Genomic DNA, 25,169 nt, shown 5'->3' on the forward strand with positions numbered 1-25,169 from the left:
AATGATAGTACACTGCAAAATGAACTATTAATTCATAACAAGCACTCTTGAACGAGAACATAACACAGTGCTAATTTTCCCCACGTAGGACAAGGTGCTGTTCTTCCTTCGGGTACTCGAGCTTTCTTGCCATGCTCGTGCCATTCCTGCTGACAACATCCGCTGCCGTGTTTTCACAACTTCCCTTGTATTGTAGATAGTGTTACACCCACACGAGTAAGCTCCGTTCCGTGCTTCACGTACACGCCCTTTACCAACTACAAGTGCAAGACCGCTGACGATAAATCCGCTGCCGTGTTTCCACAACCTTCCGTATTTTACAGATTTCATTCTGAAGCCCTTCCTACACACTCCGGATCCAGCTCACACTCACAAACCGGTGCCGGGTTTTCACGAGCGCCTGTATATTGCCCAGCGCAACGCAGAATGGACTAGGGGAACAAACATTATGGCTGCCAGTCTGTCCCTGACTCAGGTAACCCTCCTTTTAACTCGAGATATAACACACAAAACGTTTCTTTCTTCGCTCTGTGTAATGGTCGTTCGTGTGGCTCAACGGCGGACCTGCTCGGATGGTGAAGACGGGTTGGTGCACGCTGTGGCTGTCTCTCTCACTCCACTCCTTCGAGAACTTCTCAGACTGGGAAAAGTTTCTTTTCGGTCCGTTCTGACTTCGCAAGGGCGTAGTTTGTGTCACATTTGAGTCGGCGGGTGAAAAGTTCCCGTTTGCTTGTGTGTGGAGAAGTAGCGCACACCGGAGGCTGCTCTTGCCTCTAGTTCGTGCCCCTCTCGCTCCGTCCCGGGCTGCTGTGCTGTGTGTGTGGAAACGAGGCGCTGGGCGCTTCGCTCCGGCAGCCGGAGTTACCGCCGCGCCGTGTGCAGTGCGTGGGGCGTCTCGCTCGGGACGCGCAGTCAGAGAGTGGAAAACTGTAAAACACCGGCGGGCACCATCTCATTTTTGTGGACGCATGTGAAGCTAACTTTTTAGTCCTCGTTGTATTTTTATTTCATCCGTTTCGGAGTGTTAGCTGACCGTTCCACACAGACCTTCCGGGGCGTCGTTAGTTGGTTGCTGCTCAGTTGAGTCTCAGTCAGTGCTGTTACACAGTTAGCTGGCGAGTTAGCCGGCTCTCGCCGCTGCATCGGAATTCAACTCCAGCTCTTTAGGAATTAATTCTTTTAAACAACTTTATGTCTCCGTTTTCTTTTTTTTATAATCAGTACGAGGTGTTTATTATTGAACAGAGGTATTTTTTCCCCGTTCAAGAGTGGATTACGAGGCTAGGTGATGAGGAGAGCCGTCGCTAGCCTGTTAGCTAACGCCGTAACGGGGCGCTGTCAGATGGTAGCTGCTGCTGCTGCTGCTGCTGCTGGTGTCGCGATGCTCCCGCTTGCTAAGTTGCTTCGGCGACTTGGCACCGCCGCCGCTCATCATCACACGCGGCTCTCAGTCACACAGACACGCACACAGCAGCAGCCCTGAGCGGAATTATGTTAGCAGTTCGAGTGATTGCAGGAGGAGGAAGGAGGCGAGCTGTCATTTGCTACTAGACTAGTACCGCGTTAGTAACGGTGTGTGGCGAGGCGCGGCTCAGCTGTGTGTCGCGATCCTCCGGGGGGCGGCTGTGTGCGGGATCCCGCCCGGGACGACCCCTGGGGATTGAAACTCCATAGTCTGTACACTTTTTTTTTAAACAAAGAATAAAAACAAGAAATGCGTCGCGTTTCAGAATTGATCAGAAACAGAAAGGTGTTAAATCCTTAGTAATAACTGGTGTTTCCTGCTGGTTTGTTACTTGTTGTGGTGTCACTGTCATATGGGAGCTTCTCTTCAGGTTACATTGTATCCTTTTCTACTGGACGCGTGTTGGTGCTGCTCATAAAAGGGAGATTTGGAGCAGCTCTGACATGAAATAGTTTGAACACTATCATGGCTTCTGTTTATTCTGAGACATTGTTGAATTTCAAACGTTTGAACGGTTTTAAAAAATGGGTGGTGGTGGTGGTGAGTGGTTTTCCTTGCTCCTGGGTGTTAATTGGCTCATGTAATTTATGGTATGTAATGGGGTATAATATCTTGTACTGTGTCTTGAATGTGTATGTCATGACTGTTAGATTTGCATCAGTAAAATGAAGAAATAACAAGTTGTTGTCCTTTGCTTTTTTTTTTAATATCAAATTACAGAAATTGCAGTTTTCCAAGGGGGGGGCGCTGTGGCGCAGTGGGTTGGACCGGGTCCTGCTCTCCGGTGGGTCTGGGGTTCGAGTCCCGCTTGGGGTGCCTTGCGACGGACTGGCGTCCCGTCCTGGGTGTGTCCCCTCCTCCTCCAGCCCTTCACCCTGTGTTGCAGGGTTAGGCTCCGGCTCCCCATGACCCCGTATGAGACAAGCGGTTTCAGATGGTGTGTGTGTGTGTGTGTGTGTGTGTGTGTGTGTGTGGGTGGGTGGGTGCGCGCGCAGTTTTCCAAGGGGGAGCCTCAGCACACACACCACAGAGAAATACAAAATATGTCTTTAGGACATGAACACGAATTTGTACACATTTGCAGGCGTAAATAAAGTGTGCTTCACTGGAACATTTCAGTGAAACGAAGGGTGTGTCAGCAACGTGCGTTTTAAATTTTTGTGATTTGTAATTTGATAGGGATCCTGCGCGTCGGTGGCACGCTGATGAGTCGTATGCACGTTTACGACTTTATCTCTTGTTGCCAGTGGAACGGAGAACAGCCCAGAGAAACTGGTCCAGCAGTATCTCGTGGGGAGCCTAACATATAGAGTGATGCGGAGAGTGCAGTGAGGTACAAACGCTGTGTTCTGGGTTATCAACTGCTCCAGGCGCTCTCTTTTCTGGAGGAACATAGAGTGGGTGCGGTCAAGACTGAAACTGTCAAATCGACACTTTATGATTTTGCCCAAAGTGCATTAATGCAGCGGTTATAGTAACGTGCATGTAAATTTATTTAACAGGTGGCTTTCGGTCAAATTGATTTCCAGAGTGTACTTTTAGTGGCGGCAACAACCTTTTGTCCTCCACTGCAGTTTCTGTTCCCGCATGCTGTCTGCCGCCTCTTTGCTGCAAATTAAAAACCTCAGACGGCTTTGGGTTTTCTTTCTTTTCTCGAAACCTGTGCCTGAAGTCAGCGTCTTCAGCGATTGCCGGAACATTTGAGATTTAGAGAATAAAATGGTTATATCTGATGAAATGTTATGCATCAAATAACTGTTTAATGTATATTTTGTTTAGGCATACTACATGGAAGAGTTATAGTAATGGATGATTTTCAAGTCCACCTGGAAATGTGGACTTAAAAAATAAAAAGAGCTTAATGTCTTTCCGGCTGGAAATGGACTAGTGAGAAATTCTCTTCCCTTACTGCGATTGTACCAGTTTTCTTGTCATCCAGTATTTTAAATGCTACTAAAATGTAAAATAACTAAATGAGTTGAGCTAAATGAATAAATCAAATTACACATCTGAAATTGCCAATAGAATTATTGCTGTATTTTTTTTTTCTGACTAGTGAATGTTTCTAATGGAAGTCATAAAAGAGCACCTAAAATATATTCATTTCTTTTGCAGTATTTGAGCCCAGAAACATTTGACAACAAATTGATAGTTGTGTTCAGTAAATTATGTAATTGTTCATTATGACAGCAGCCAGAGCTGATCAGCGCTTAATGTGTCGCCTATCACTTATGAAATGGTTTTTTTGAAAGGTTATGTCAGTAAATGTCCTGACATCAGACAGGAAGTGTATTTCCAGTGCTTGAACCTCTCGGAGCTCCCAGGCTCTTCCTTCATTTGTCTCCATTTCCGGATGTGCATTTACTTTTCCATTTGTTTCTGCTCTTTTCCACAGCTTTCAAGTGGAAATCCTGTCTATGACAAATACTACCGACAGGTGAGTTCCCTCTAGTTGGACGGTGGATCTCCGATGGATGGCAGCGTTGCTAGGTAGATGTAACGTGCTGTCGTTGTCAATCTGCGACAAAAGAATTGTTTAGCAGTCACACTTTGTGTATCATGTATGATCTGAAATCTTCAGCACAAAAACACAAAGTGCTTGTGAAACGATGTGTACGTTTATATTAAAACTTGGAGTACTTTGAGGGCAAAAAGCAGTCAACAATTGTGGTTTTTGCTGAACTGTCCTAGCCTCTACCAATCTCCTGATGTCGGGTCATCTCTTGTCAGAGAGAGGCTCCCTCAGAAGTGCGTGAGGGACCTGATTGAATGGAAACGCGCAGTTACCGAAAACTTGTCTTTGTGCCCTCACCTTAGTGTATCTTGTGTAAACAGGATTGAGGTGTTCAGGTGTTGTGTTTTCATAGGAGCTTTGCCTGAGGGCTTCCACCATCCTGAAATTCTTCAAAAGAACAAACGTATTGGAGAGGCTAAATGCTTATTTATTCATCCATTAAGAACACCTGCTTGGCCAGTGCTGGGTTGCAGTGGTTCAAAGTCAAAAGCCCAGGACCCGAGACGGCGAAAACCTTGGCAGGACCCTGCCAGTCCATGACATGGCATACGGTCATAAATTCACACTGCGGGCAATTTAGTGTCACCAAGTCACCTGAAATGCGTGTCTTTCGACTGTGGGAGGAAACCAAACCACCCAAAGGAAACCCGCACAAACAGTCAGATTTGAACACACAGCCCGGTAGCTGTGGGGCATTAGAGCTACCTGTTGCGCTACTGTGCTGCCTCTTTTAAAATTATTAAATAAATGTAATTTGTTCCTTTATATTTTAACCAATTTACTGGTTGCTAACTGAGCAGGCATGTTTGCTCCTCTTGTTTATATCGGAAAATCTTTTGGTCTTTTGCTACAAGTGGCAGATTATGTAGAGGCTCCTGCCACCATTTAGGAGGAGGTAATTGATACCCTTCTGAGATGATCTTGCCAGCTTACCCCACCCTTCATGGAATAAATTCTTTCACTGAGCTTTTTTTTTTCTTCTTAAATAGTTTTAACTATGATTCATGTCTAAGGTACTGTTCCAAAACGTAAAGGGTACAATGGATTGAAAGTGCATATATATAAGGGACAGCTGGTAGCAATGTGGTTAGAGCTGTTGCCTTTAGACCCAAAGGTCATGGGTTCAGATCCAACCTCCAGCTATAGTACCCTTGAGCAAGGGACTTGCCCTAAATTGCTCCAATAAAATTACCCAGCTGTATAAATGGGTAAATATTTGTAGGTACGTTACTATGACTTAACATAGATTAACATTCAAGTTGCTTTGGAAAAAAGTGTCAGCTAAATAAATAAGTGTGAATGTAATGTATATAAATTTGTATCTAATATGTAAACATCTGAGAGGTAATTACTTTTACCTTTTCATGCAGGGCTTTCAAGTTGATCTAATGTGCCTCTCCCTCTTTAGTGCAGCTAGTCAACACTAATTGCTATGGAGACTTTACAGAGAGAGAGTTAAGATGTGTGGTTTGCCCCCTGTGTAGGTGGACCCTTCTGGTTGTGGGCACGTGACAGCCACCGATGCGGCCGTTTTTCTGAAGAAATCTGGTCTTACGGATCTGATCCTTGGCAAGGTACAGTCGCAACATTGCAATCCCCACACAACAGTTCTACCATGACACCCTACAAGGCCTGCGTATTTATGGTGACGCCAGTTTCTTTTCGAGGACATTGCCTTTTGGTTAGTCAGAAATTGCTGATAAAGTGTGATCAAGAAACCTGTTGTTGTCACCTCTTATCTGTTTTTAGATATGGGATCTGGCTGATGAAGAACGTAAGGGCTGCTTGAACAAGCAGGTAAGACGTGAATGCTCTTGTCTTATAGAAGGCTATGCTGTCATATTTCACTTTTTTTTTTTTTTCTTTTCTTTTTCAAAAAGGTTATGTGTTCCCTTTTCATACATTTTCATGACCCAATAGCAATTCTTCATCGCTCTAAGACTGGTGGCTTGTGCCCAGAATGGACTGGAGGTGACCCTCAAAAGCCTGAATGCAGCCGTTCCTCCGCCTAAGTTTGTGAGTGAACACACATTTCCACACGTTGTACATGCGATTTGAGCTACATGTGACACTTTCTTGGGGTTGTCAAAGGCACAGAGGCAGAAATGCATCTGAATTGCAATATCTTGGTTTCATTATGCTAGCTTCACTTCTGCTTTTTTTTTTTTTTTTTTTTTTTTTTTTTTCCACCCAGCATGATTCAGGCAGCCCGCTTTTACCATCTGGAGGTGTCCCTGTTGATTGCCCATGGGTTGTCAAGGTGAGAAACTCCTATGTGCTCTGAGAGCAGCTGCAGAATACAGCTTTTTTTTTTTTTCTTCCTTGGTTAAAAAAAAATAACAGCTACACTCTGCCAAGGTCTTGCATAAATCTATTGCAAATGACCATTAAATGGTTTGATATTTAAAGTCTTTTAAGGAAAGAAAATAAATCTGCTGGCAAGATAAACAATTATCATCATTATTATTGCAATCTAATTTGACTAAATATTTTGTGCAGAGAATTAAATGTATATTAAGAAAATACAGTAAAATCCCTAAATCCAGCAATCTTATATTATCAATTTGATGAATTAGCTTGTGTGATTACTATTTTGAGATTACTATTAGGGCTGTAACTATCAATTATTCCATTACTCTATACAGTAATTGCGTACCCTTCCAATTGTCCTGACAGCTAATCCAGTAATTGGATAAGAGAAATACTTTGGCAGTAGAAAATATATTCAGAATGGGAAAAGTTATGGCAGCTCTATTAAAATAAATATTAATTTTATAAAAGTCAACATTTTAATTAAGTAGCATATTTAAATGAAACAAATATAAATTGTCATCTTAAGCCAATTTAGTAAAGGCCATCCATATTAATTGCACTTTTAAGTTTCAAATAAAGCATATTTACTAAAATCCAATAACCAATAATGTGTTTCAAATTAGTTTTCAAATTACAACCAAAAACTTAAGGTATAATTACTCTAAAATAAATAAATCAACATTATTGTTCCATATTTTATCATTCCTGGTTCTACAAAGAGTAGAAAATAGCACAACTTAAATTTCAGAAATACCAATAATTTCAGTATATCTTAGGAATAATGTAAATCTTAGATCAGTATGTGGTTTCAGTGAACAATGACATGTTTTCTTGGAAGGCTTTTACAATTTGTAAGACTCAAAAAAAAAAAAAACAACCAAAAGGGTTAGAAGAACAACAGAAGACGCATGCAGACATACAAATTGCTATGGCAGTTGGCAGACCAGCGGAAGGTGCATTACTGCAACCAGTTGGACTGGAGTGTGGAGCGGAGATATTGGAGGTGCACACCTCTCCAAAAAAAAAAAAGAACTCAATCTCTCAACTCACGAGGTCATAGCACGATGATAGCATCAGACCTTGACACAGCAGGTATTACCATCCACGTGCTCTGTTCCACTTCAAAGTGCATAATAATAATGAGAGATACTGACAATAACAATAATTTGATGGAATAAGACATCAAGGCAGAAAATCTGAAAGGAGGGTCTTAATAATTTGCGTTAATAGTTACACAAGGAATAGTTTCAGCCCTTATTACAGTAATATTATATTTTGTTGGCCTATACTATTGTTTGTTCATGTTTTCTCTTTTTATAAGAAATAGGGACTATTACAATTGAAATAAAGTTTCCTCTTGCAGGCTGATGTCAATGTATTGTAAATGTTACTGTTGTAATTTTCTTTGCTCAGGTTTGAAAAAAATTGCACTATATTGCTTCCGGTCCTTTCTTGACCATGCACACCCTTATGGTAAACACGTCTCTTAATGTGGAAAGGTCTTAAGCGTCTCTTAAGTAAGAAGTTGTGAACAGACGTACCGTGCTTTCCGAATTATTCAATTAAGGTACATTTCTGTGTTTCAGGCAGAGGAGAAGCTGAAGTTTGATGCCATCTTCGACAGCCTGGGCCCTGTTAATGGCATTCTGTCTGGGGAGAAGGTCAAGCCAGTGCTGCTGAACTCCAAGCTTCCTGTGGACATCCTGGGCCGAGTAAGATGGGGTGTGGAATTAAACCGGTTTTAAGAGAACGACCGAACCACGGCAGCTTTTACTGCAGAGCTTCAGAAAAGTAAATGGAAGTTAAGGACTGTATATGTCGTTCTGAAATCTTTGCTTTTCCCCCCTCTTTTTGACTGCGCAGCAAGAAGAGAGTTGGATTTCCTTTTTTTTTGAATTGTGGCGTTTACATGTATTGTGTCAAAGTAATGCCCAGGAGACCCATCTGCAGAAGCAGCCAGCCCTACCATTAATGTATTCCCCCTTGACTGCTGACAGATGGCAGCTGAACTTTCTAATAATAGTTAACGTAAAGCTGTCAGCAGCTACTGCTTCCCAACTGAGCTCTTGTATGTGCTGGCTTTCGTTGAGGACAACCGATGAATTATTTTTACGTATGTGTCAGCTTTACAGTTTTAAGCAATGATCTAACTTCATTTCGATACTCGCGTATATACATTTTGGCTGTGCAATTATACTGGACAAATGGAAATGCAAATATGCTGTACATGTTTACTCAGTTGTTTTTAGCAGAAAACTTAAAACACGAGCATGAAGTAACTATGGTTATTTCATGTGCTTAAGTGAACTGAATAGGAGTTTTCATTTAAAGGTTTTGTTACAAGACCTCTAGCATGTAAAATGTCTTGCATCTCTCTGATTGAAAAGAACAATGCATGCACTTGAGAGACCATTTTTTCAGAGTTAATTGTTGCGGAAGAAATTTTAACGTCGCCTGGATTTGCCTGTTTTTTTGAAGCAGTCCAGCTGCTACCGTAGTGCCAGTAGGTGTGATCCTGCAGGGGGAGACGTTGTGCCAAGTTGTGAAAATTCTTAATTTTAAACATGCTCTTTCACAGATTTTAAATACAGTAGAAAAGGTTTTTAAATGAACTGCAGCCCCCCGGAATCCTTTATCACAATATGCCAGCTGACGGTAGGGCAGTGATCACCACTGGGAGGAAGGGAATTCTTGCTGAAAGTCTCAAGTGTGCATTTCTCTCCCTTTGTCTCATCTCTTTTATGGCTTTTTAGGTCTGGGATTTAAGTGACATTGACAGGGATGGCATGCTGGATAGGGATGAGTTTGCAGTGGTAAGACAAAGTATATTTTATAAGGAATTACAAATGCTTTTTTATGGTCACCACAGTCTCGCATGTAAACAATTCAGTGCTGTTACTGCAGCATTGCTTCTGTTAGTAATGTTTCTCTTTTTGTATTGTGTTTCACAAAAACACCTTAAAGCAATGAGGAGTATTTAGGAATGAATTTGCAAAGCTTTTTGGGAGCCTGCATCTATTTTTGTCATGTCAATATTTTGGGTAGCGTTACAGTCTTATGTCCCTGGTTTCAAGGGCACTGTGGCGTTTTGTAATGTCTTTACAGACTAAATATGCTTTTTAGGAAAAAAAGTTAGTCTATTGGATTTTTTAATTTAGTTCAATTAAAGGTTTTTATGGAATCTAATCTGTGAATAGTCTTCTGTGTTGCTAAACATTTATTCATTATGTCTTGGGGACTAAATGTGACTTTGGAGTGTTGAGAATGGCTCTCTGCTCCCAGTTGTATGTTAAAGTACTCGTGTCAAATTTGTTCCTCTGAGCTGTACTTTTTGGTCTTTTGTGTATTTAATATTCTTTTATTTATGTATGGGAAGCAGAGCTTTCAACAGCAGTGTTTTTTTGCATGCCCATCAGGCCATGCACCTTGTGTACAGAGCTCTAGAGCAGGAACCAGTGCCGATGTCACTGCCCGCTGCCCTGATACCGCCATCCAAGCGGAAGAAGCCCATCAAGCCCCCCCCAGTCATGCCTCTCTTGCCTTCACCGCCCTCCCATAAAGACGGCCGTTCTTCCCACAGCGCATCCAAGATACCTCCATCTAAACCTGCGGCCGTGACTCAGGTACTGCTGTTTGTTGTGGAGGAGCCAACTCTTAAATCCCTATCGACTCCAATTCGGACATGTATTCTTCTGATATTGACTTTGTTTTAAAAAAGGTAATTAACAGTATATTTGATTAGCTTTCTCAGTTTTTAGTATTGGTATAGAAGTTCACTTATACGTATAACTTGGAAAGGCATTCTTTTTTTGTTAGTCAAGCCAAAGTGACATGTGTTTTGGTCCGAGAAATATATAGTTTCTCGTGGAGGTTCCCGTGGAAAACTGTTCAGTAATAAACTTGCATACCTACATGACTGTTGTAATATGTCTCCCCTAGTCCCATCCCCCACAGTGGGTGGTGTCTCCCACAGACAAAGCCAAGTACGATGAGCTGTTCACAAAAACGGACACTGACATGGATGGGCTGGTGTCGGGGCCTGAGGTGCGGGACATCTTCCTGAAGACCGGGCTCCCATCCACCACACTGGCACGCATCTGGTAAGGCACCTCTGGGTGCCCAGCTTGCTTCTTTCAGCTCTGCACCTTGACAGTTACTGACTTCAGCAATCAGTGTTTCTCTCTAACATGTTAGCGTGCTTTGAAACACTATCTTTGGATAACTTTATAGATGTAGCGGTACAGTGTCGGTACCGCACCCAAGCTTGGAGTCGTATTTTCGCATGTGCTGTGCCACTCTGTCTTTGTACAGCTCTCTGTCTGTGTGTTTGGCAGGGAGCTGTGTGACACCGGTGACACAGGAAAGCTGACCCGGGACCAGTTTGCCTTGGCGCTCCATTTGATCAACCAGAAACTGGCCAAAGGAGTGGACCCACCCCAGGCTCTCACTCCTGAGATGATCCCACCCTCTGACAAGCTAGCAGTACAGCAGGTAAACAAAAAAACAAAAAAAAGCATGCGTGCACTTACTTCACATTGCTGTGGCTCATTCTTCCCTTAACACCCCTGGTACGGTACCTGTTCCACCAGTGTTCATTGTGAAAATGCCCTTCGTGGAGGAAACAATTTTTATCGGAAGGTTTTTCTTTTACAGTCTAACTGAATAAATGCTATACGTTTCTGCCACGGTTTCAGACAGTGGTTGAAAGTGAAGATGTCTGTTCTGTCTTTCCTCCTGTTTTACTAATGGTCTGCTCACTTGTCTTGTCTTGTGGTGTGGGTTTTGTTTTCTAGCTTGCGGCTGTCTCTGTCTCTCTGATCCTGTCTCTGTGTGGTGTGTCTTTGCGTTCTCCCTCATGAGCCATGTGTTGGCCGCAAGGTGGGATTTCCCCCCCAATTTGGGGTCTCTCCTGAGCGCTGGCCCCATCTTGATAGCAGTTGCTGTCTCTTCCTGGCTTTCCCCGTTCCCATCCCTGGCATCCTTCCTGTTCACTGTCCAATACTTCTAGCACTTTTTTTATACTTAGCACCTTTTATAAATTTAAGTACACTGAAGTGATAGTAGTTGCTCTTGAGTAGGCAAAATCATACCGAGCCTCATATAGAATGAAAACTTGTTTTGAGGGCTTATATATTTCTTCCTATCTTTAGTTTTTTTGTCAGTTGTATAGGTAATTAATAATAGTCCTGGAGAAATGGAGAAATTAACCACAAACATACAAACTCTTCTCCCTCAGTCATTTTCCTGTTCATTCCTGATGTTCCTCTCTTCTTTTTACTTGTCTCTCTTGTTTAACGTGACCTGTACCGTTTTGTTTTCGTTGCTTTACATGATTCTCTCTCGGAGTGTTTCAAGATGAGGATAAGTACTGCGTTTGCCTTTCTGTTTCCTTTAGAGTACCACAATCCTGAGCCAGGCGGCAGACTTCTCAGCCATCAAGGAACTGGACTCCCTCAGCAACGAGATAGTTGACCTGCAGAGGTGAGTTAAGAAGTGTACTTTATGGGGCGGCGGGGGGCGGTGAGGCGAATGATTAGATATTTTTTTTTTTCTCTTCCAGAAACAATTTTTGGTATCCTCAATCTATCAGTGCTTTTTGTTAATTTTATTTATTTTTGATATCTTCCTGTATTTCCTTAGTTTTGGTTCAAAACTTCAGCCATTCTGAAACACGTTTACCGTGCGACAGACGACGTAAAAAATGATGGCCTGAGACCAGGTGTGAATTTTACACAATCGGCAGTTTTGCTCAGTTTTTTTTGTGGTACAATCTTATGTTTTGTGAGTACACCATAGAGCCTTGGAGACCAGCCCTGGTGAAGGGGGGAGGAATTACTTTTGCTGCCCGTGTTTTAGTGTTATCGTCATTTGACCTCAGTTGTTGTCTGCTTGCTGTTTTTACATCCAGCGACGTTGAACTGACCGAGAAACCAATTCATTTAGGTATGTGTACAAAAATACCATAGTGGCAGGAGTGTTTTCAGTACCTGAAGCATTTGGTTTTCCAACCCAAGCTGATGTAAGCTTTATTGCAGCTTTGGAGTAAATTTATTAATCGACAAACCCTTCTGAATGGGTGCGCAAGTGTAGGTAGATAAGGAACGAAAAAGAAATGTGTCACAGGCTAGGCTGGCCATTAAGGAGCTGTCACTCACGTTCCGCTGAGCAAGAGCACCGGGGAGAAACCAACCAGCATGACGTGAGGGGCGAGGAAAAAGTCAGCCGGTTAGCAAGACATCCCTTGGGATCGGCGCTCCACGTGACAAGAGCCGCTACCTCAACTCTGTTCGAGGGAGGGATGGGGGAGGTGACGGTTGGTTTGGATGCTGGTACATAGACACATCCCTTCCCCCCCCCCCAAAATTCCCAAAATCAGTCTCTCTAGAACCTCTTCACTTGAGGAATAATAAGTGTAAAGTGTGCATCGCTGTGGAGAAAGGACAAAATTCTCTTCCATGTTCAGTTTTTCTCCTTGTTCCGAGGGAGGAGAGCAGAGAGGGGGAGAGAGAGAAGCGGGGTGTGGGCACAGCAGGCTGCTTGTGCTGCTTGACTGTCTCATCTATAGCTGTGGCGGGGAAAGATAGAGAGACATGCCAAGTTAGGATGGGGGATCGTGTGCTGCAAAGATGATGCGCGTTGTATGGGATTGCCTAAAATCGCCACGGCAACGGCCAGCCTCCGGTGAGAGGTAAGCAGCCACTCTTTCTTTCCCCAGCTGGTTTACAGGCTCTGGTTATCACATGCCGCCAGGGAAATTGCATGTTTTGCAAGACAGCAAATTGCAAGACTTCCGATTGCCCTTGAAGACATAAAGGTGGCTGATAATTTAGGGTTTCATGTTATTACTAATGCTACATTTTTATTGCTGTTTAAAGGTTTCATCTGAATATTTTAAATAATCTTAATTGCCAGGTTTGTCCATGTCTTAGTGTTCAGGTTGAAGTGCTGATTTTGGTTTTCTGCCTCTTACTCAACTCTGCCTTCACTTTTGCTTTTTGTTTGTTAAAAGGCTTGTCGAACTGCTGTTACGTATGTACGTTTCTCCTCTGCACCTGCCAGCTTTTGTCATTCTCTCTATATATTCTCGCACTTCAGGGAGGAATCCTGTATTTTGCAGCATCCAACAGTGCTTTATTTAACATTATATTCAGTGTATTCAGGGTAAGAAGTGAGTTGAAGCAGAAGGAAAGCCCTGTTACATGTGGGAGATGAAGATTTTACAAGTGAAGTTGGAGCTACTGTTTGCCGCTAACCTGTAGTTTTGTGGTAAATTTGTTTGATATTTTGAAATTGTTACAGTAAGCATTTTACCTGGAGTAGAATACTAAAGCCGTTGGAAATCTGAACATTTTCAGAGTTTTGGAAGTTGTAGCGGCAGAATGATTCCTGATATAGCACTTTTTCATACCGTTTGTCTTTAAAGAAAATGGCACAGTGGTGTCCTTTTTTTGGCTTCCTTAGTTTTTTTAAGCCACCTGAAAATTTGTTTTACTTTTGATGCAGCAGGGCAAATGCCATTTGTTTTGTTGTTCTTAGTCCTTATGTATATACTGTGTAGTACAGCAAGAAAAGAAAAGTCCCTACACCCTCTTCATCGTACTGAATCTCCTGCTGATGCTATCTACTTGTTGGGTGAGCAATGCTCAGATCTGTGTCTCTTGCACTTTCCTTCCTCTTAAGCACAGAGGCACTGGGTACTGAGCTCACTTTCTCATCGTGTTATGGTCCGACACCAAATTTCACTCGCTTAGCTGTCAGACCAGAGGCATAATGGCTGCAACACACTGTAACACATGCTAAAAGTCTTGGAAAAACATCATTCTGAACGGAAAGATTATGGAAAGCTGGGTAGGGTAAATTACAATTCAGTGTATGCTTCCGTAATGCTAAAAGACTTAGATTTGATATGCATGCTTTGTAATCACACTTCAAATCTGTGTTGAGCAAATTCATTTTGATGACAATTTTTAGTTTGTGTTGGAAGTATTTTACTAATACTTGATGATATACAACTTTTTTTTTTTTTTTTGAATAGTAGTTTTGTTGCTGCATTAGTTTGGTAGATATGTTTGAAACTGATGAGCAATGATGGTATAAAAGAGCTTTTAATTTTCTGAAGACAGAATGCAAAGTGGGTAAATTTAAATGTGCCCCCACCTCCCAACATAGGTAAACCATATAGTAACGTTTTTCCTCAGTGACCAGTATTTTGAAAGTGTAGATTTTAATACCTACAAATGGTAATGTTAAATTATTGTATAAAAGAAAATTTATGCACAAGTACATTCTGATGAACTCAGATTGTGTACCACAGTCATGATTGGTTTTTACTTGCTGTTTTGTTAAATACATTATTGTTGTTGTGGAAATAAAACTTTCCAACTGGATAGAAAGAGACCCCTCCTACTCAGATTAATTGGCAATATATAGAAGGTGGGGGGCATTTCCAGGTTTGAAGGTTCAGCTTCCTGGTTCTAAGGGTGATCTGTGCTGGTGAGGGAAAAATGTACCAACCTATACTACTGATACATAACTTCTTTTTTTTTTTTAATTTTTATTAAATATTCAATCTGCATTTCCTACTTACTCAAGTGTGAGAAAATAGTGACCTTTCAATTTATTCTGATGGCTGAGGTAATTAACTTTCTTTTTGGCCCATTTCGACTGCCAGCTTTCCCAGTGTTGGTTATTAATATTGCTGAGGTTTAATTACTTATCTTCTGATCTCATCTCCGATTTAATGAAGTCGTCGTGTGCAGCTGAAGGCTATCTTCATATAAAAAAAAGTAACACTTTTATGATTCTTGACATTTTCAGAATAAATAATCTGGGAAATGTAAAGTAGATCATTTGTTTTGCTTTTGAATGATGGCTCGGAGTGTGAACTTATTGAAAACCTTGGGTAAGTGTTGTTTTTTTTTTCCTAGAATTTGAACTGAATCCTGCCCTCCTTGGACCTTGTACTGCTTTCTTATACCAGCGTTAGATTCTCCATCAGATTTGAGGGATGGGTGGTATGAAAAGGGGGCAGGGGTACGACTGGGGTGGTGGCACCGTAAGGGATGTTTGTTAATGGGATGAGGGCTGATAGAAAGCACAGTAAAGGACATCTTGGAGTGCTGCATTTTTGGAGAAGTGTGAGAGATTTCTGTGCCAGTCCTCGTCTTCCAGCTAAACATACTGTACATAAAACCTGTGCTTGGTGGGGGATGGTGTTAGAGGTGGGGGGGTATGGAGGATATAGAACTCTGCCATTTATAGCACCCCCTCCCCCTTCTTATTTGACGTAACAATCTGCACATGTGCAGAGCTTTCCTCACTCTCTCACCTCCTGTCAGACAGCCCCCCCGCCCCACACAGGCACACATACTGGTGGTGCAGCAGCCATCGCGGTTGTCTGCCAGGCAGCAGCTTGCAGGAATGGTTGTGGAGGGTGAGGAGCTGAGTTCTGAAGCTCCTGATGGCGAGGAAGGAGGAGGCTGGCCTGCGCTGTCATCCTTCTCCTCGGCCTTTAAATACTCCTGTCTTTTCTGCTGGTCTTCTAGGGAGAAGTCCTCTGTGGAGCAGGAAATAAAGGAGAAGGAGGAGAGCATCCAACAACGGAGCAGCGAAGTTCAGGTACAGTATTTTGACTGTTAGGTCGTTCTGGTTTGCGTGTTATGTATTTAGCGATTAAAATACATCATATGTTAGTTTCCTTTTTATATTTATTATTCCTGTTTGCTTCTATCCATCAGTATGCAAACCAACCATTGGATTGCTGTCTTGGCTTTTGCTTTGTGTATGTTTTTGTGTTTCTTGGGAGTGATCTTCTGCTCGCTTAAGTGTCAGTGTAGGCTCTGAAAGGAATACAAACCTGCTAATTTGAGTCCGACTTCGTTCAGATGCATATTTTGGCAGACGTAATTCTTGTGGGTTGTTGTGAATGGAGCAGTCAGATCTGACTGGAGACAAATGGCCATGTGGGAAGCGAGGGGCACCCGTGCCTTCCACCTGAGGCATTATTACTGTATGCATGCTAAGGTGATGGTTTTGGAAGGATTCAGCTGACCATATTTATTTTTTCATTAATTTATTTTGGTGATGACAGCTGGCTGACTAAAATGGTTTATAATTGCTTTGTTTATGTATACTGGGTTCCCCCATAGTGAGTGACAGTGTGTTCCACTGATGTATGGATGAGTGACCCAGTGTAAGTCACCACGGTGAATAAGGTGTGTGGACTGGTAACACTGCATAGAGTTCATTGGAAGTCGCTTTGGAATAAAGCGTCTGCTAAATAAATAAATGTAAGTGTATGTAATGTATTTGCTATCTGTCTGCCTCATTATCATTGCTTTAGTCTTAAACTCTGCTTTGAGCTAAAATCAGTATATTTCTTCTGGAGTCAGTAGGATTCATTGCTTTCCGTTGAAGGGGCTTATGCTGTACAAAACAAGCGCACCTGAGTTCTCATAGTAATCCTCTAAAAAGCCAGTGGCCAACAATTCATTCACCATTTCTTCTAACACCTTCGTTTAATGCAGGATCATGGTGGTCTGGAACCTGTCCTGGAAGCATTGTGCACAAGGCAGGGTACGCCCTAGATGTTGGGCATCTAGAGATCTTACACACGCTTTAGGCACACATACCCATGTTCTCACGTTTACCCAAGAAAGGCCAATTTGAATGAAAAACATGATGTTGGACTGTAGAAGGAAGCTGGAGCAGCCTGCAGAAACGGTCACGAGCAGCAGGAGAACAGCCGAACTCCGTACAGAAAGAGTGTGATCCGATCCCATGCCAAATGCACAGCGTAAGTGCTCTGAGGCACCAGTGCTACCTGCTGTGTCACCATGCTGCCTGCTGTCAAATACACATTAATTTAAACATTCTTCAAAATTTATTGTACACGTACCTTTATAACAACAATTTGGACATAGCATTAAAAAAATTATGATTAGGAAACTGAGTTTGTCCTTGATATATTGCAGTGTGGGGTACTCAAATATAGAACAGCTGCAGTAGAATTTTTTGTACAGGTGTTATGAGGGATGTTGCAGTATCTGCAAGTCTTCCGATGGTATATCTTCATCCTGGAATATTTGAATATAGCAGCTTTCAGGGCTGCAGTAGTGACAGCAGCACAATGTCGGTGCGTCACTGGAGCCAACAGTGTAAACAGCTGTGGTACAGTATGCTCAAGGTATTTGGTGTGTAGTTGCTTGTTTGAGTGAGGCAAATGCAGAAGTCAGACCTTTCCCACCTCTCAGGTAACTTACAGTACTTTTCAGATGTAAATAATACATAGTGCCCAACATTTTTGCTCTCTTATAATGAGTATGTATGTCGTAATGTAGTCACTGTAAACCAGTGACTTGCCAGTAGGGATCTTGCAACACACACTGTAGCTCTCTAAATTGACAACAGTGCCCAAGTGAGATTTTCAATTTTTCATAAATGTGTCAACCTACAAGAGGACAAGTTCAAAGATGTCTCAGGATTGTTACCATTAGGTTAAATTTTATTGTCATGTATTTCAACAACTACAGTGAAGTACTTATGCTACAGTACTCTTCCTACAGTTGTATACATTGAGGGTGGGGAGTACATGGATGGGCAGCAAAAAGTATAGAACCAACGAAAAGCAACACAACAGTGCAGGAGAAGATAGTACAGGGTAATGCAATGCAATACAATACTGCAATTTGCTGTGTAATGGGATATATAGAATTGTTTATAGCTTCAGGTAAGTTTTCTGAAGAGGTCAAGATGGCAGTGTGCAAACTGACAGCAAGCAATGATTATTAAATTGCAATTGGCAGTACAATTTGGTAATAATTGTACAACAGATAAATAGTGTAGTAGAGGCGCAAGATCACCGGTGTTTCAGTGTTCTGATGGCCTTTGGGAAAAAGATGTCTCTGAAGCAGAAGGTGTAGGTGAAGATTCTCCAATATTTTTTTTTACTAGAGTATAGCAGTGTGAAGAGGTTATAAGCTAAATGACGAGCATCCGTGATGGTACACTCAGCCCTTCTCTGACAGCAGATGGTATAGATGTCTTGGAACTGTGGGGTGTTCCCACCCCAAACCTCTTTGGCCTCCTCAGAAAGAACGGTCTCTGTTGTGCCTTCTTGAGGATGCTGCTGGTGTTGAGTCCAAGAGAGAGTCTTGAGAGATGGACACCAAGGAACTTGAAGCTGCTGGCTATTTCCATGGGGTGAGCTGTCAGTGTAGAGTGGGCTGTGACTGTTGTTGACTCCTGGAAAAACTAATTAGTCAGTCAGTGTAAGGTTGTTCTCTTGGCACCATGTTAGGTCTTTTACCTCGCTCATGTAGACACCTGTGTCGCCGTTGCTTTTGAGGTCAATCGTGGTGTCTTCAAACTTGATGCAAACCAAAGTGTGTCTTTTGTTTTAATCCTGGTAATGATAATCCAGTCCACTTTTTTGTCTTAATTTAATGTACTGGTTCACATTTCTTGATTATTCACATACTTAACTAGTGCGAAACTCTTAATATATCATTAATATTGGTTATCAAATTTAGCTAATCTAGCTTGGTTACAAAAAGGAGTTGGTTTTGACACGCTATTTCAGTGTAATGAAAATGATTACAGAATGGTATGTTTTCCCTTGTTTAAAAATTGACAGTACGCATCAATTTGTAAATTTTGTATTTTTTATGCAAGTGTGCCTTTGAGCAGGTTGACGCTTTGGATTTTGTTGACATGAGTGCACCTTACATTCTGTAGTACCATTATTTTTGGGTCACACTTCTACTTTGGGTTTTATGAATTTGTAGCTTTTGAGAGAGTTGATACTGAAATTAGAAACATGATTTTAAGTGAGATGGAGTGTTACTCTTTGCCTGAATGAGGAATGAAGCAGGAGAGGGGCTCCTCATCAATTCCATGTATAGCCTCAGCAGAAATGGTGGTTTGGATGAACTGACTGAGAAACCCTTATCTCTCGCTATAACTGTAAGCAGAGGCACTTTTGTTTACTATGAGTTGTATTTTCCTTTGGAATAAAGTGACAAAGTGATGAAGTTATTGATATGGTCTTTTAATCTGTGATAATCAGCCTTGAATTTTTGGGAATCTGTAGACTATGATTATATTACAGAATGGCAATTTGTGAATTGCTGAAATCCTGAATAGGTTTGATCTACAGAGTTGGCCATTTAGTCAGTCATCAAGGTGAAACTGCATATTTCAAATTTTTTTAAAGAAATGTTAAACCCCATTTTGTGACTTTTTCCTTCTGCTGTTTTCTAATGATAACTGTGTGTATGTGTGTGACATCTCCCATGTCTACTGGAGGTTCTTCTGAAGGGCTTTCTACTGCTCCGATATCCCCTCTTTCCCTATCCACACCTATCTCGAGCCACTTTGTATTTCACTAGCCAGCCCTACAAAAAACCCTATTACTGCATGAATGATGTTTAATTAAGGAATTTACTTGAGTCCCTCCTGAGAGGAATTGATAAATCGCTAATCCTGCCAACAAAGAACAATGGGTCAGTAAATTGTTGCCTTGTTAATAGATCGTTTCTGAGTAATATGGTCTTTGCCAAGTTGGCCTGAGTAGTAATGAATGGTTAAATGTTTAGAAGTGAGCCAAAGCCTTTTTGTCAGCGCTTACATTCCTGCTCAGGTCTGAGAGATGAATTGTTTCTATTTTAGTATCTGAACGGTCTCAGACAGACAAAGTACAGCCATTTATCTGGGTTACTTGCCTATCATAGCTTACTCAAGCTTTTTTACTGAAGGCACTTTTGACTTTTTTATTTTTTTATTTTTTTTTAAAAAAAAAAAAAAAAACCTATGTGATAGAATTATAAAGTAAATCTGCATGGTCTGTCTAACAGACCTGCAGCCCCAACTTTTTAAAATTATGCTTAAGTGTGAAGGCAGTGCAGCCTTGAAGAGACTGAACTTTAAGGTTTCTCTGTCACCTCGGATAGACCACTGATGGTTGTCGCTGCAGATAAAATTTTAAGTCTGGTCTTTTTGTTCAAGTTAATACATTATGTGACTGGATTAAACAGAGGAGGTTTTTATAATAAATACTTAATGATTCTTTTATTTCATGCCAAATGATGTCACATTTTGTAATTTAATTTCCTAGGTATGTTTATTCTCTTGGTTTCCAATGCTCCTTCTCCCTACCCAGGACCTGCAGGATGAGGTTCAGCGAGAGAGCAGCGAACTGCAGCGGCTGCAGTCCCAGCGTCAGGACACGCAGGATGCATTGGACAAGCTGGACAGGCAGAAGGCTGCTCTAGAGGACCAGCTGGGCCAGATCCGGCAGCTGTGCAACGATGAGAATGAGCTGGTCAGTTGGCTTGCCACCTTTACCAAGAAACAAATAGATAACATGTATGTGTGTGTGTTTTATGCATGATGAGCATTTGAAGAGGATTTAATTTTGATAGCATGCATAAAAATAGGAAAGAACTAGGAACAGCTGCTCTTCAACGCACATTGATTATATTTCAGCAACATCTGGTTTTCCCATCTTATAGCATCTTCATTTTTAATTTAGTATTCTAGACAGTCCTCTGTCTTCTGTCTTGCTTTATTTGTCCTCATTCCTCACTTCCCTTGTGCTGGGCAGATCCTGTCCTTGCAGGCACAGCAGGTTGAACAGGAGGAGAAGATTGTGGAGTACCAGACAGAACTGGCGCGTGCACAGGAGGAGCTCCAGCGGCTTCAGGAGGAAGCAGCCCACATGGAGGAGAAGGTGAAAGCAGCATATGCTCAACTGAGCCCGCTGCAGGACTCCATCAAGCACTCGTATTCTGAGGTTTCGCAGGTTAGCTTCTCTGGGTGCTTACTTGCACTCCTTCGCTTTCTTTTTTTTTTTTTCTTTAAAAAGACTGAGTAGTGCTCCCCCAGTGCCAAACACAAGCAGACAAAACAGCGCTGCGAGTAGCACTGTTGCCTTAGAGCACCAGTATGATGTAAGAGAATGTGGGTTTTATCCCTGGTCAGTCTGGAGTTTTTATGTTCTCCACACGTACATGTGAGATTTCCCCAGGTACCCCGCTTTCCTCCCACAGTTCAAAAGACATGCAGTTAAGCTGAATTGGTGATGTTAAATTGTTTGTAGCTCCAGCCCCTGGTTAGTCGGTGCCGGTTCCAATCCCAGGTAAAATGGTGAGACGAGTTTTGACATTAGGAAGGGCATCAGCTCATAAAATCTCTGCTCTAACCACAACTGTGGCACATCGAGGTAAAATGGCAAACCAGGGTTCTCTGGGGGAAAAAAGCACAGCAAAAGTGAATAGTAGTAGTAGTTTACACAGCAAGTAATGATCATTCAAATGAGCAGTGTGACTAATTGTCGTTGGGCTTTTTTTGGGAGACCCTACATCCGTTTACTGTGAGGGTGATGTAAGGTGCCTATATTTTGGTACAGTCATGCCTCGAGATGGATCCATTCAAGTTACAAGAGTTTGATTTTGCAAGGTGTTTCGTACCCCTTACATCGGCTGGAGCATTAATTTGCATTTATGAAGACTGAATTTGGATCTTGCGTACCTCCAGAGAGCTGAGCAGAGAAACATTTACATTCATTCATTCATTTAGCTGATGCTTTCCTCCAAAGCTGCACACAATGATTTTGATTAACAACTAGTATTTAGCACACACTTCTATACAAGGCGATTTGCTAGATACGCTACATTAAACAGTCTACACCCATTCACCCATTTATACAGCAGATCAATCTAACACACACAGCTGGCAATTTAGCCTCCAGTTTAACTGAAATTTGTCTTTGGGAGGAAACGTACACAAAGAGAAAAAGCAAACTCCACACACACTGAGCATAATTTGCTCTTCAGTTTCACTTTAAAGAATTGTGTCCCTCAAGTCTAAAAACAGTTGCCATATTAAATGTGGGAACATGGATTTAATTAATGTATTAAAAAGCCTTCCTGATCTTCAATGATTACAAAGACTGTCTACATTTACACTGTAACATGGTTTTCCTTTGGTAAAACCTTAGTGGTCAGTAGGTGCAAAATAAAAACAATTACCTAGATATGATCAAATTTCCTTTGTAATGATTGTGGTTTATAGCTGAACATTATTTTGTAACAATTCTGGTCCAGGTGCAGCAAAAGCTCCGTGATCTGCAGATGCAGGAGAGGAATGTTGTGGCCCAACTAAGCTGGACGAAACACATCCAAGAGGAGCCAGCAATGGTGAATGGGGCACTTGAGGAGGAGCAGCACAATCATCAGCAAGAACCGTTAAGCAGGGAGGAATTGCAGGAGCAGCATGAGATTGAAGAGCAGGAACAAGAAGAGAGGCTCAGGACTCCTGAGGAACAAGGACCCAGACTCAGTAGCCCAGAAGGTTTCTGTAATGTTCCTGTGGCCACTTGGCCAGAAGACGACAATGTAAGGAAATGAGTACAAATGCTTTTTTTTTTTTTTAAAAAAATACCAGTTCTTATATTTATGTTGAACAAGATTTCAAGCTTGCCTCTAATGTGATCCGTTTTTGACTATCTTTCTGAATTTTTTTTGCCATCTGTTTATCCTTTTTTTTTTTTTTTTTTTTAGGAAACATGCAATGCATCATCTTCAACTGAGGTGGCATCTGATGTAAAAGAAGAGGAAGAGTCATCCAAAGACAGCACTCCTAAGGTATTGACTGTCGAAGACTAAGCTGGTTATCAGCATTTTTGGCTCTGATCTAATGTCTGTCATCCCTGAAAGATGCAAACCCAGAAAATGAGATCTGGAATCTATCCTTCCATGTCAGGTGGAGTCACCAGAGTTGGAGATGACTCTGGAGCCTTCTCAGCTGGCCTTGCAACCTCTACCCCAGGAAAGCACTCCCCCCATTGCTGCTCCCCTGGACTTCTTCCAGGCAGACCCTTTTTCTGATAGTGAGTGCATCCAGTTGTGTTGCCATTTTTTTTCTCTAAATTTTTTATTTTATTTTATTTTTTTTTTACATTACGTTGACAGATCCCTTGTGTCATATTGTTACAGATGATCCATTCAAGGATGATCCTTTTTCAAGAGTTGATGTTTCAGGTAGGTCCTGTATTATTTAGGGTTTTCTTTAAATACACATTCTTCTCTGCTGTACTAAGTATTTTTTTCAGAAAAACCTTTTGTAATGTGAATTCATAGAAATCAAACTTGTAATTACACTAGTTTTAACGGTAGAACTTTTTATGTGATACTGAGCTCCAAAAGTGACACCCATTTAGGGTTGACTATCACCAAATCTCATAGAAATGGATGCAGTTGCACTGGTTCTTAACATTAGTGATAACGCAACAAGGAAATTTCATTTTATTAATTGCTCTTAAACTGTGTGTATGGCTGTATTATGCTTTCTGCCTGTGCTTATTCAGCCCTTTTGTAGCTGCTATGCACTGTATGTTCACATGTATTCATTTAGCTGACACTTTTCTCCAAATTGACTTTCAATGTTAAGTTGCCTACAATTATTTATCAATTTATATAGCTGGGTAGTTTTACTGGAGCAATTTAGGCTAAGTATCTTGCTCAAAGGTACTACAGCTGGAGGGGGGGATTCAAACCTGCAACCCTCCAAAGGCAACAGCTCTAATCACTGCACTACCAGATGCACACTTTAACACTCACAAACACAGCCCCAGTTATATTCATATTTATGCACTAATTCAACCGTTAATGCAAAAAATGGAACAGTAAAGACAAAACAATCAAAAGAAGCAAATAAATTCACAGTTAAGTTAACATAATTTGGGTGGTCTGAACCAGGCTATGATCGCCAGGATTGTAACAGGTAAAACTAGCAAATGAGGGGTTACAAAAGTGGAAGGCTGTAGCTGTGTAGAAGACCACACAGTGGCTCTGATCTTGTACTGCTCTTGGGAAGTGTGTGAATTCTAGAGCCAGTTCTTGTAAATGTGAAGAAATGCCTTGTAAGCTGAAGTAGGGGCTTCTTTTTTTTTTTTTTATATAGCAGTGTTAATGTTTGCTGTATTCATTTGTTCAAAATGTTTGCTTCTTAACTGTGTTGTTGAATACCATGTGTATAATAAGTAGTGGATTTATAATTGATACTGACATACTGGGATTCCTTAAAATCAGATCCTTTCGGTGGGGATCCCTTCAAGGGCATGGACCCCTTCGGTGCAGAGTCCTTCTTCAAGCAGCGGTCCACTGACCCCTTCACATCTGACGACCCTTTCAGCAGTGGTCGTAGCTCACTGGAGCCAGCGTTGTTCAGCAGCCGCATGGACGCCACGTCTTCTGACCCCTTCAGCTCCACAGTGAATAACCCATCAGGGGCTGACCCATTCAGTTCCAAAACCAGTAATGTCATGGACCTTGACCCTTTTGGCTCTCAAGTCATCTCAGCTGCTCCAGACCCCTTCACTTCCTCCCCACCCTGCCATGAACTTCCCACGGTCAGTCATCCTGGTGGAGCAAAAAAAAAAAAACCTGGGTGGTTAACTGCAACAAAGCAGTTCCATTGTCAATTAAGTCACTGCAAAGAGACCAAAGTGCAATAATGTTACAGGAAATACAAGCAAAATTTAGTAATGGGTGTACACATGTATATGTGTGTGTGTGTGTGTGTGTGTGTGTGTATACTGTGTATATAATTTGTTGAACAGAATATAGATAACCAGTTTAAATATATTTTTTCTACCTTCTATCTTGGCATGCAATGTTTTTTTCCTCAAAGACCAAAGTTGTGTCTGCAATAATGCTGTATTCTCTCTCTCTCTCTCTCTCTCTCTCTCTCTCTCTCTCTCTCTCTCTCTCTCTCTCTCTCTCTCTCTCTCTCTCAGAAGGATGTGTCTGCAGTGGTGAATGACCCTTTTGCTCCAGGTGGGACTGCAGTGAATGCAGACACTGATCCAGGTAAGAG

The 25,169-nt window shown here is 41.7% G+C and overlaps 2 protein-coding genes across 2 annotated transcripts in view; both read left to right on the forward strand.

The window, feature by feature from the left end:
* The first annotated feature begins 275 nt into the window (after positions 1–275).
* eps15 (epidermal growth factor receptor pathway substrate 15) lies at positions 276–25,144 on the forward strand. The gene is given in 22 exon segments (XM_029254803.1): positions 276–475; positions 3,861–3,902; positions 5,465–5,554; positions 5,730–5,777; positions 5,901–5,996; positions 6,175–6,240; positions 7,880–8,005; positions 9,047–9,106; positions 9,710–9,916; positions 10,233–10,393; positions 10,628–10,772; positions 10,775–10,784; positions 11,087–11,171; positions 11,691–11,774; positions 15,632–15,911; positions 20,452–20,613; positions 20,896–21,093; positions 22,397–22,687; positions 22,853–22,936; positions 23,055–23,181; positions 24,383–24,702; positions 25,130–25,144. Coding segments are annotated over 22 exon segments (2,724 nt in total). The 5' UTR covers positions 276–448.
* Positions 24,621–25,169, forward strand: part of ttc39a (tetratricopeptide repeat domain 39A) — a 28,805-nt gene continuing 28,256 nt past the window's right edge. Inside the window, exons 1-2 of the mRNA XM_029254953.1 lie at positions 24,621–24,702; positions 25,090–25,162. Coding sequence (XP_029110786.1) covers positions 25,145–25,162 — 18 coding nt within the window. The 5' untranslated portion in view covers positions 24,621–24,702; positions 25,090–25,144. The remainder of the gene's footprint in view (positions 24,703–25,089; positions 25,163–25,169) is intronic.

Source organism: Scleropages formosus, chromosome 9, assembly GCF_900964775.1.
Source record: "Scleropages formosus chromosome 9, fSclFor1.1, whole genome shotgun sequence".
NCBI lineage: Eukaryota > Metazoa > Chordata > Actinopteri > Osteoglossiformes > Osteoglossidae > Scleropages > Scleropages formosus.